The sequence below is a fragment of the Trichophyton rubrum genome (assembly GCF_000151425.1).
Source record: "Trichophyton rubrum CBS 118892 genomic scaffold supercont2.7, whole genome shotgun sequence".
NCBI lineage: Eukaryota > Fungi > Ascomycota > Eurotiomycetes > Onygenales > Arthrodermataceae > Trichophyton > Trichophyton rubrum.
The window spans coordinates 574,805-585,526 of record NW_003456422.1 but is presented as its reverse complement, the minus strand read 5'-3'; the positions used below and the strand labels follow the sequence as shown (position 1 = coordinate 585,526).

The following is a 10,722-nucleotide window of genomic DNA, read 5'->3' as shown; positions in this document are numbered from 1 at the left end:
GTTGGTTTGAGCAGTAGTCAGGTCGGCTCCAATAAACTCGAAATCAATTTCATCCTTTGCGTCAGACATCAAATAAAGCAGTCACCACACCACGACCCCTACTGGTCTTTAGCTTAGCAGTGGTCTTGCCATACCACATGTAGTGGTTGTGGCCGAGCAAGGTACCAACGGTGCTGGGAGCCATGGTCAACAGCAGATTACCACCGGCAGACTTGGGCTCACCGCTGGAGACCCAATCCGCCTTGCTGGCATCACCCAGGTACTTTGTGTTGGGAGCCACACTGCTCAAGTCATCCCAGTTGTAGGTCTTACTCTTGCAGGCCGGCATGGGGACACACGAGTCCACGGCGAAGGATGATTTCATATCACATCCTCCCAAACAGTAGGCACCAGAACCACATTCTCCGTACACTACGCAAAAAAAGGGAAAGAAGAAAAGAAACACCCCCAACAGTTAGCATCATAGGTCTTCTTATTATACCCCAAGTTTCATAATTGCGTGTCAGACAGAGCCAACTTACATGAACAACAGGGCGCCGAGCTAGGGCACTTCTGAGTCGGGCTACACTTCTGGGAAGCACCAGCAACCAACACCGACTGTGCAGAGAGCGCAACGGCGAGAGCAAAGGTGATGAAGCGAGTCATCTTGCGTAACCCTCGACGCTCAACGGCGGACGAAAGAAAAGAAAAAGAAGGAAGGATATTATTATTAGGCGAAAACTCCGTCTAGAGAGGCAGAGTTTCTAGTTTTCCTGGAGTATATCAGACAGCCCCAAAAGAAAAGCAACAAGAAAAATGTGAGATACTTGGGCAGTGTCTCTCTCCTCGGGGGCTGATGTTGTATATATATATATATATATAATAATGAATTATGTACGGAGGCAAGTATAGGTGCACAAAACACGGTAGTGATCGGGGTCGCGCAGGAGTAACGATCCACTCGAATATACAAAGAAGAGGGAAAAAGCAAGCACGAGCGAGAGTGAGCAGGACGACCGAGCGACCAGAAGAAAAGACGACGAAGAGAGGAGTCCAGAGCCGCAGGCCTCGAAAGTCGACAGGAAGCGAGTGAACGAGCGTCCTCTCGAGGGCGGACTTGGGGATGGTGATAAACGACGGGATGGCCGGGAGGAGGAGGGGGGGGGAGAGCGCCTTGGTAAGCCGCTGGACGCTGATTGGCTGGAGCGGCTTATATAAGGTGCCATGCGTCCGCTAGCTCATGTTTGCTTTTGCTTAGTCAGAGCGGCGGAATAAACAATTTTATGGGGTAAATCAAAGTGGACGGCGAGAGATGGAAGGGCGAGAGAAGCAGGGAGGAGCAGGCTTTGGGAGATTGAGGCCGATATCCGATCCTTGCGGTCATCGCTCCTGCGGCGCTGGAAAAGAGATTGGCCGTGGGTTGGCAACAGGTGGCAGAGCAGAGGCCTCGCGGAGCTGCACGGTTCGGGCGCGAGACAGGGTAGGCACAGCGTCAAAGGATGCTGTTGGCTGCCTTAGCTGAGTCCCCGTCTGCAGGCTCAGACTGAGGCTCAGGCTCGGGTTCGGGCTCGGGGAAGCTGACGGACAAAGAGCTGCTGCCTGTCCGTGTCTCGTCCATCTACATAAAAAGGAAGAGCAGGAACCAGAAACAGATGGGAGAGCTCGGAGGGACGCATCTCCCAGGCACAGATCTGCCTGTCGTACAACCCTAAGCAACGCGGCACTCTGGATAGTTATATAAAGGAGAGTTCATAGCTATCATCATGGCAGCGTCAACCCGTGAGCCCTACAGGGGGTCCTGTCGTTGCGGCCTCATCCGCTATGTGGCATACATCACCATGCCGCCCGCCATCAGTCCCGACGGCAAAGTCGACCGCTACTCCTCCGTCCACTTCTACAAGTGCAACTGCACCGCCTGTCTCAAGTTTGGCCTCTTCCATATGCGTCTGCCCAAAGCACCGCAGGATTTCCTGCTGCTCTCTCCTCTTCATCCGGAAAATGACCTGACTGCCTACAAGATTCTCGAGGAGGGGTCGACTTGGTACTTCTGTCCCACTTGTGGCGTCCGCTGTTTCTCCTTCGGAGGAAAGGGCAGGGTTAAGGAGGTGGATGTTGAGGAGTGGGCGACCAAGCCAGCTGATACAACAGACGTGAAGGCTGCTGCTGCCGCCGCCGCCGCCGCCGCCGCCGCCGCAGGAGATGAAGGCCCAAAGAAGATCAAGACAAAGGCCTGGACGATCGACGAGGATGGCTGGGATGAAGGGCTAAGATCTTGCTATCTCTCGGTCAATGCGCAGACTCTTGAGCCCGAAGATGGCCTCGACCTCAGAGAGATAGTTGACAAAAAGTGGCTCGGTTATCTCGACTACCGCGAGATGCAGGAGAAACAGCGCTTCGATCGTCCTCATGTCGGCGGCTCCTGGTGATGGATAACTAGCTGGCTTTGTATATAGTTTCATGCAATGAAGCATGTAGTCACGCCTCCTTTAGGCCCAATTAGGAAGCTCAACCTTCTGGGCCTGGAAAATAAACATCACGTGATATCGAATTTTTGAGGTGAAACAGCCCTCCAAGCCGTATTCAATCTATTTTATTTCTGACTATTGAACTTGCTCTCTTGATAATGGGGTTTTTTTTTTTTTTAGGAAACAGCGAATCGTCTCAGCGGCCTGGCTAGTACTTTATGTGATACCAATATGTGAATGATTTCCGGCGTCTTCTGCCAGTGCCATCCGGCCGGTCCCAAGGGAACCCTGCAGGAAAGATATCCTGTTGGACTGAAGTTTGCATAATATACCTTAACCTTCTGATGCTATCCGGATGCTCGGCTTCGGCTTGGTTTCTGGCTTGGCTTCTAGCTAGTGATGCACCCCAGAGTTGTTTCTATAAGTCATCACATTGGCAGGTAATATCGCCATATAGGAACAATGGGTTCTCGCATGGGCCTATTGCAAATGTTTACCCCCCCCCCCCCCGGGATTTAAAAAATGACCATTACCCTCTATAACTGCTTGTGCTGGAAAGTGCTGCCCTACACACTGATAAAGCCGATAATAACTGCGTATACCAGCAAAAAATGTGCGCTTCTCGCTATGTACTGATGTATGCACGCAATTTCAATTGTATCAGATGACCCCGCTGCACCGCTAATCGTATCCTGAAACGATGCAAGGCTCAAACGATTTCCAAGCAAGTTGGGCCAACACCCCTGCGATACCCAAAGCGACGTCCAATGCCTTTCACCCCAGACAAACCCCTCGAAATTCACAATCGAATACTCCGGCTTAACTGACCGGGACTCCGAATATGCTAGGACAGCAATTACTATAACAGCAAACAGGGCTGGACATCATATCTGATGAAATACAAATCGCTCACAAGTTCATACAAGTTCACATTTGCACTGAAGAAAAACATACAAAGAATGAACGCCCAAAATTTGCTATGATAGTCGCATAAACAGTGCTCAATAAACAATCAGTGGATAACAAGGGCCCCCCGTTGAGCCCAGGTTGCTAAAACCAAGTTCCAAAGACCCTTCTCCTTAGTTCCTTTGCCATTGCTCGTCTGGTATCCAGTGTCCTAGAAGCTGCATCCATATTCTCCTGGCCTCGACGGACAAGATACCTCATACATTCTCGGACCGACCCCCAGACAACTGCTTTGTAAACCATTGGCTTCACTAACATTGAAGTGTCAACAACTTCCCCCTCATGGCAAATCTTGCCTCGGTGGATGAGCTCACAACTAAGCTCATCGGCCATTCCATATATCTGGCCGTACATCAGTCCAATCTGGGGCTGTCCTGTATAACTTTGCTGGTTCCTGATATCCTGCGCCTTCTTGATCGAGTACCGATTATGTGAAGCAACCAGCAGATCCACTTCTGGAAAGGTAGGTTTTGGGATGGATTCTGGCTCTGTTACGGGAGGTGAGGTAGGGCATTTTGGCGAGACAGTCGAGACGTATGGAGTGAGCACCTCGTTGTACTCTCTCCTGATTAGTGCATCGGCTAAACCGTCGTATGCTGTATCTGTTTCTTGCTTGTGGTCCCAGATGTAGTGTCTGGGTTCGGCCCCCAGATATGCTCCCCGGACCAATTTGACGCCTAGAACAAACCCTTCGTCCTGTGCAATAGACATGTGTTGAGACAACGTCTTAGGAGTTGACCGAAGATATGCCTGGTACGTGTTGTACACCACAGCCCTTTCGCCTGCAGTACTATCGCTGCGGTTATTATACTTGCGCTGTAAATCGAGGGCCCATGAATCAATAGCCGGTTGAACAGCTTGGTGTTCTGCGTCGATCAACAGACGAACGTTCTGGGATATTGCCCTTTCACAGATTTCAAGCATTGCTTCATAGAGGTGTGGTGGCGGAGGGGCGCCACGTACCAGATGTTGTATTGCTTCACTTCCCGCTCCTGTGAATTTAACGTTGACAAACCCCCCTTCCCCGGCCAGATCAATGGTATGAAGGTTCCCCTCTCGCCAGGTGTCGACCTCATACTCTGCAACCTTCTGGTTACTTTCCGTGGTGTCAGCATCCGTGCTATCCAGGTCAAGAACCGCAGCGGCTTCTTTCTTATCAGGGACACCTTCTTTCGCATACCCCAGAATGACACCTGAAAATCCGACTCTTTTTATCTCGTCAATACAGCGCTGGACTTCATGGGGTTTCTCCCCGGCGCAGAACTGGGTATAAAGGGTTTTGCGTAGGAGATAGTTCAATATAAAATTGCGATCAGGGTTCAATAGGGGTGATTTTGAATCTGCTATGAAGGATAGGACTTTCATTGCGGATTTCAAGGCAATGGGGGAAGAGGACAATGCAGTGGTGAACAGAGAGCGAGTGATTGAAGATATAGAGAGTATTGACAATGGGGAAACTGCAGTCTGACATTGAGAAGAGGAGAAGCTCGATAGAGGCGGGCTTGGTGGCTGGAAGAGAGAGGCCGCTGTCCGCTGTCTCCCAGGCGTAGCCAGGGCGGTCGAGGGAGGCGGCGAGGGCAGCTTGTTCCTATGGCCTCCTATGTACTTGTCGCCATGATGGTATCTAGCCCAGTGTAAGATGTGTTGGGCAGGACGGCATTGGCTGCCGATGATGAGACGTGCAGTGCGAGAGCTGAAATATGGATGTTGCTTTGTACTCCATAGAACGTTGACAGCTGGAATCCCTCCGACGGAGGCCATCCTTCGGTGTAGATTATCTCTCAAAAATGAATATGATAGCAAACTCAGGCTCGCTGTCGATGAAGACAGATTAGATGGTCGAAGGGGTGGCTTGTGAAGATGAGAAAGAGGGTCAACAAGGTAGTAGAAATAGAAACAACTAAATCCGCCACTGCTCGTCCAAAGATGGTTATGTCAAGTATACGGGAAGTAGCAGTAACAACGCCCGCAAACACGGGGGCTATAGAATTATATACTTAGTGACAGCATGCCATGGCCAGATGCAATGCAAACGACGAACGGCATCTCCTTAGCTAGTTACGCAGAGCATCACCGCTGTCCGCGCAGCCAGCCAGCCATCGCTCGCTTCCACAGCTGTCAAAACAAGCCGCCATCCAAGCATCCATAACGCAGACATCACACGAAGGCTCGCTCAGGACACAAGCTGATAGGCAGGATAGGCCCGGAAAGGGCTGGAAGGATAAAGTCATATCTCACCTTCGTGTACATTCTACATGACGGGGCTTCGTCTGCCGGATGGCCAGAGCCGAGCGAGCTCCAGCAGGCCCGGCGAGTGACACAGCGATGGGTTAAGGCAAGGACACGAACCAGGTATCCTACCTGTCTTCCTACGCTTCTCCACACTTTTTCTGCTGTGATGACGATGCGGAGACATGGTTCAACTGGCCAAGAGCTAAGCAGGGAACAGTTAACTGATTAACTAGTTAGCTACAAAAAAAAAAAAAAAACAAAAAAAGGGGCCCCGTTTTGTTGCCTTTATGACGCTATGTTTGGTTTATCTAGACGCCAGAGTGTGCTCGAACCACGGTTGGTACGGGCTGGACGGAGCCAAAGGGACACCAGCTGACCTCTGCCTCTCTGGGGGGCACCTATGGAGGGGGAGCCAGATCGATATCGGCCCTCGTACGCCCTTGTAGTGTTTGCTGCACCCGGGGCGATCTCGTTGACCACTGCATGACTCTTGCATCCCCGAAGGATATTTTCTCCCGAAACGGTGGCCCCCTACGATTGGCCAATGTCAGGGAAGAAGCTGCGTTGCCCCGGTCGCTGTTTGACTGCCGATCATCTGGTGGCTGTTTTGTTTCTGGGTTGACAGCGTTTGTCGACGGATGCTGTTGGTGCGAGGCTCGCATATATAACTAAAAATATTTCAAAGGGGTGGGGATAGTTTAATGAAGAGTTCTAATTTTTTTCTCTTTTCCGCTGCTCTAAGATACCTACAATATATCACTGACATAAGGCCTGGCCCGAGGAAGTATTCAGTGTTCATCGAGCAAGTGAATGTTGTGTCAACTTGTATCAACTTGTATCAACTTGCATCAACTTGCCCACACCGATTCCCGGGAGTTAATTTCTCAAATATGCACGAAATAAAAAAAAAAAAAAAAAAAAAAAAAAAAAAAAAAAAAAAAAAAAAAAAAAATAGAAATAAAGATAAGGACGCCGCCCGAGGACTCGATAGAAAGAGAATAAAAACAATGCAGAAAGGAAAACACTCGATAGTTGGCTGAGGTCCTGTTCCGTGGTATTATGAGGTTGAAAATGGAACTACCACTGCCAGCGCGCAGAAAAGCAGAATAAACGAAGGAGACGTTGAATTCTCCTTGGGTATATGATGGTGAAAAAAGGGAGGGATATTGCTTCTCATTATTGTTCATTAACGGGTATCATCTCTGGTTTCAGCTCACGCGGAAACCAGAGGAGGGAAGTCCCGTACGAAGCTGGAGTGTGAGAGGCGACGGTCAGCAAGGGCTTTCTCATACAATATTAGATAGGTGAAAAAAAAGGTTGACTTACTGGGCTGGGCACACGTATCCAGTGGGATTCTTCTCCAGATATAGCTGATGGTATGCTTCGGCAGTCCACCACTGCCACTGGTCCGGGGGATTGAGCTCGGTGGTGACGGGGGCCTTCCACCACCGCCTAGAAACCTGGTCGGTTACGCTTTTTGCGATCCTCAGCTGTTCCTCGTTATGAGCAAACACGGCGCTTCGGTACTGGGTGCCAGTATCAGCGCCCTGTCTGTCCTTGGTGGTTGGGTCATGCATGGAGTAGAAGAATTCGACAAGCTGCTGGTAGGAGACAATTGTCGGGTCATATATCACCTCGACGGCTTCGGCATCTGTTTCAATGGAAAGGCAGGCAAGAGAGTAAAGGTCAGCCATCGTATCCCGAACATCAACGGCGCAGTGGCAGCGACCAATATGATCCTCCGATGAAAGGCCGAAAAAAAGACTATGGGGTAGACTTACGGCCTGTCTGTCCTGTACAGACTTGACGGTAGGTTGGTAGCTTGGATTTCCCACCACAGTAGCCAACAGAGGCATCTAAGAGGCCCTTCCCGTTGCCAAACCGCCGACGGTAGATGTGTTCAACACCCCAGAAGCAGCCGGCAGCAAAGGTGGCCTTTTGCGCATGCGGAGGGATACCTTGCTGCTTTGCAGCCAGACCACCGGCAGGGGACTCGGGAATGACAGTCATCTTGACGGAACTGAGAGAGAAGGGCCTCGACAATCGTTGCAAGACTTGCTGAAGGGATATTGGGGAGACTGCCATCAACCGGAGAGGAGAAAAGAGGAAGTAGTTATTCTGTGCTATGTAACTGGGCTGGCCGGCCGGGCTGGTCCCCGGAAGATATTTAAGATATTTTAATCTTTGCCGTTTGATCGCCGTTTTACCTCGCTTGGCGGTTGAGATCTTGACAGGGACGGACTTTCACAGATAAAGAAAGCAAAAGAAAAGAAAAAAAGAAAAGAAAAGAAGTGAATCTGAGAGAGCACACGATGGGAGCAGCGAGCAGCTTCAAAAGGTAAAAGCTTTTGGTTCAGAGAGGTCTTCCTGAGGACGGCCGCCGAATAAATAGGCAAGGCAGGGCCAAAGGGACGCCTCCAGCAGCCAAGCTAATTATGGCGGCATCTTACGCCATCGGCGGGATGACAAATCTCGGGCTATCAAAGATTCCATAGGCAACGATTACGGGGAAGCAGGCCGATTGCTCAGCCGGCGAGCTTGGTAGGTGTTATATTAATAAATTCCATCTGTTGTTCTGGCCGGATGAAGTTCGGCAAGTTCAGGGTTGAATCCATCCGTCCCTCGGTATCTTCGGAGGCTTCGACCCCCTTTGGAATCATGGGCTTAATGATGATGTTATTATTACTTATACCACTGCACTGCCTGCGATGTTTTTTGACAGGCGGTTAACATTAAAGTCAAGCTAGGCTATGAAGATGGAATCATACAAATTTTCCGAGAAGACGGGGCGCAAAGGGCTTCCACAAGGTGTATACAATTTTGTCAAGTCGAGAGTCGAGAGTCAAGAATATGGCTCCGAAAAAAAAGGGGGACGATTAAAAAAGCATGGTACATACAGGAATCAAAAAGACAACCGAGAGGGTCAAGGTAGTCAAGGTCAAGGGCTTTCAATGTTTAGCCTGCTTCACCAGTTCTCCTAGCCGTTTCTCCAGTGTCCGTCGTCCGTCAAGGGTGTCCCAGACCTGATGCGGTGCTCCCTTGACAACGTCCCATGCAACAAGTTTCTTCGTAATCTTGGTCAAATCTTCTTGCTTATCAGCCCAGGTCTGGCTTCGTCTTACCTCCTTGCCTGAACTGACGACTACCAGAGGAGTGGATGGGCTCTGGATGTGTCGTGCACTCGAAATCTCGCTGCGGGTGATGGAATCCGCAACAAGGCTTTCCTGGAGCTCGGCCTTGATGAACTTTCCTCCCTGATAGGCTCGCATGCCGCAAACACGGTCTACTCGAGTCCGGCCTTTGAAGATTGCACCGGCCAGCCTGTCAATGCCAAGTGGAGATAATATACCCCAGATCCAGAGCATCAACCCCCGGCCAGGCCTGCCAAGGGTGTGAAGCAGGTCTTCATGGAGCGTATCGATAAGCATGATACCATGGATGTCGCGAAGATGCCGGCTGGCGAAGATGCGGCTGTAGATACCGCCGACGCCGGTCGACACTACAACCCATGGGCCTTCTTCGTCGGCCATCGCCAGTGCCTCTGAAAGGGCATCTGCCGACATGCCTGCAGAGTGAGGAGATGGTGCATTGTCTGACCAAGCGATACCAGGACGGTCCCAGTAGCAGTATCGTTTGATCACACCGTGTTGGTAGGCTTCATCCACCCACTTTTGGAATGTATATTCCACCGGCGACTCACCTCCTTCGAGGAGGACAGTAACGGTCGTCTCGTTGCTATTTTTCAAGGTTGAATGGTCACCGCCAATGCAGTGGAGGTGGACTTGGTACTTGTTGCTGTCGACATAATACCTCTGTCCCGGCGGCTCCAGGGTAGCGTCCTTTGCGCGCAGACTCAATGTGGACATGAGTAGGATGCCAACAAGGACGGTAACCGCCATAACGACAATCTGAACAAGGATGGCGAGCCATTCCGAGAGGGATCGGCGAGTCTCCTCTCGGCCAGTGAGCCGTTCCTCTTCCTGCCTCTTACCCTGGGCCACCAACCGAGTCTGGGCTACCAGGTAGAGAGATATAATGACTGCCCAAGCTGCTGATGCAATACCCACCCAGCCTTCTTCGATGCGTAGCCGCGGGACTCCAAGCGTGAGAAATAAGCTGACGCTCAGCAGGACGGATAAGGTGGTAGCCCATATCGTCATGGGTGTAGACGGGATGGCAAAGAATATCAATGCAATAAGCAAGTTTGATATCGTCAGAGTGGTGAAGGAGAAATCAAAGAAGCCCGATCCCCGGTTGCTCATCCCAGGGGGGCTGACGAAGATCGATATGAGCAGCAGAATCCACCAAAGAAGTGATATGAATAACACCGTCAAGGTGAGTCCTCTCAGGGCCCGAACACTCCATAGATTGTATGGCGATACCTGAATCAAGATGACAAAAATAACGAGTTAGCTTGGCCAGCTTTTTCAACATCCACGCTAGGTTGAACTTATCTATAACATACCGCTGGATCGTCTGGATGGAGGTATCCGTTGCCTTCAGCCGGCAAGAGGCGTGTCCTTTCGTCCACATCCTGAGCTCTTCGTCTGTTATCAGGACGGCCTGTCTCGCCGACATATTCTTCCTCATCCCCGTCCTCCCGGCCTTCTTCTCGGCCGTTGTGCCGTAAACCCCAAAGGGGGGACATTCTCTCGAGAGCTGGCTTTTTTTTTTTTTAGCACATATAACTTTATCCCGGTGAATACAAAGTAATTGGGCGGACAGTTCTAGGAAGCTGTCCAAGCAAAGCTGGTTCCCTGGTCGTTCAAAGCGATCAAGAGCTCTCCAGGGGGTGTCAAGAAGACGATCAAAGCTGGCAGCAAGTTGGCAGAGAAACTGTGCCCACTATTTATACCACCACCGCCGGGGCCCAGGTCATACAATATTGACTTCATGATAGCAATACTAGACACAATACACATATAAGGCCCGCCTACCTGCCGCCTTGGTTCAGCATAGCATCTTACTTGCTTTCTCCTCGCATGTGGCAAAGGCAGAACCTTCAGGCGCCTCTTTCGTCCTTCCAAAGCTTGGACGGGCATAAATAACACAGGCAGGCAGTGACGTCATACAGAACCTT

At 50.7% G+C, this 10,722-nt stretch overlaps 5 protein-coding genes across 5 annotated transcripts in view; 1 reads left to right on the top strand and 4 right to left on the bottom strand.

Annotated features, from left to right (window-relative positions):
• TERG_06209 (uncharacterized protein) overlaps window positions 1-69 on the bottom strand; it is a gene marked incomplete at both ends in the record, with an annotated part of 978 nt that extends 909 nt beyond the window's left edge. The window contains one exon of the mRNA XM_047748568.1: window positions 3-69. Coding sequence (XP_047604553.1) covers window positions 3-69 — 67 coding nt within the window. The remainder of the gene's footprint in view (window positions 1-2) is intronic.
• A 1,431-nt stretch (window positions 70-1,500) lies between these two features.
• TERG_06208 (uncharacterized protein) lies at window positions 1,501-2,627 on the top strand. Its single transcript, XM_003233165.2, has one exon. The coding sequence runs from the start codon at window positions 1,743-1,745 to the stop codon at window positions 2,403-2,405; it is 663 nt and encodes a 220-aa protein (XP_003233213.1). The 5' UTR covers window positions 1,501-1,742; the 3' UTR covers window positions 2,406-2,627.
• A 340-nt stretch (window positions 2,628-2,967) lies between these two features.
• TERG_06207 (uncharacterized protein) lies at window positions 2,968-5,713 on the bottom strand. The gene has a single exon (XM_003233164.2). It carries the CDS (start codon window positions 5,169-5,171, stop codon window positions 3,495-3,497), a length of 1,677 nt encoding a protein of 558 aa, XP_003233212.1. The 5' UTR covers window positions 5,172-5,713; the 3' UTR covers window positions 2,968-3,494.
• Window positions 5,714-6,632: 919 nt separating this feature from the next.
• Window positions 6,633-7,652, bottom strand: TERG_06206 (peptide-methionine (S)-S-oxide reductase; the record flags this gene model as incomplete). The annotated part of the gene is made up of 2 exons (XM_003233163.2): window positions 6,633-7,293; window positions 7,424-7,652. 2 exons carry the CDS (start codon window positions 7,650-7,652, stop codon window positions 6,965-6,967), a joined length of 558 nt encoding a protein of 185 aa, XP_003233211.1. The 3' UTR covers window positions 6,633-6,964.
• Window positions 7,653-8,181: 529 nt separating this feature from the next.
• Window positions 8,182-10,448, bottom strand: TERG_06205 (uncharacterized protein). Its single transcript, XM_003233162.2, has 2 exons — window positions 10,108-10,448; window positions 8,182-10,024 (listed from the first exon to the last, which is right to left on the bottom strand). The coding sequence occupies exons 1-2, from the start codon at window positions 10,288-10,290 to the stop codon at window positions 8,591-8,593; spliced, it is 1,617 nt and encodes a 538-aa protein (XP_003233210.1). The 5' UTR covers window positions 10,291-10,448; the 3' UTR covers window positions 8,182-8,590.
• Between the last annotated feature and the right edge of the window lie 274 nt (window positions 10,449-10,722).

Coding starts and splice junctions, on each gene's coding strand:
- TERG_06208 (XM_003233165.2), top strand. CDS start 1,743: ATGGCAGCGTCAACCCGTGAGCCCTACAGGGGGTCCTGTCGTTGCGGC.
- TERG_06205 (XM_003233162.2), bottom strand. CDS start 10,290: ATGTCCCCCCTTTGGGGTTTACGGCACAACGGCCGAGAAGAAGGCCGG. Junction 10,025..10,107: donor TCCATCCAGACGATCCAGCG/GTATGTTATAGA, acceptor ATCTTGATTCAG/GTATCGCCATACAATCTATG.
- TERG_06207 (XM_003233164.2), bottom strand. CDS start 5,171: ATGGCCTCCGTCGGAGGGATTCCAGCTGTCAACGTTCTATGGAGTACA.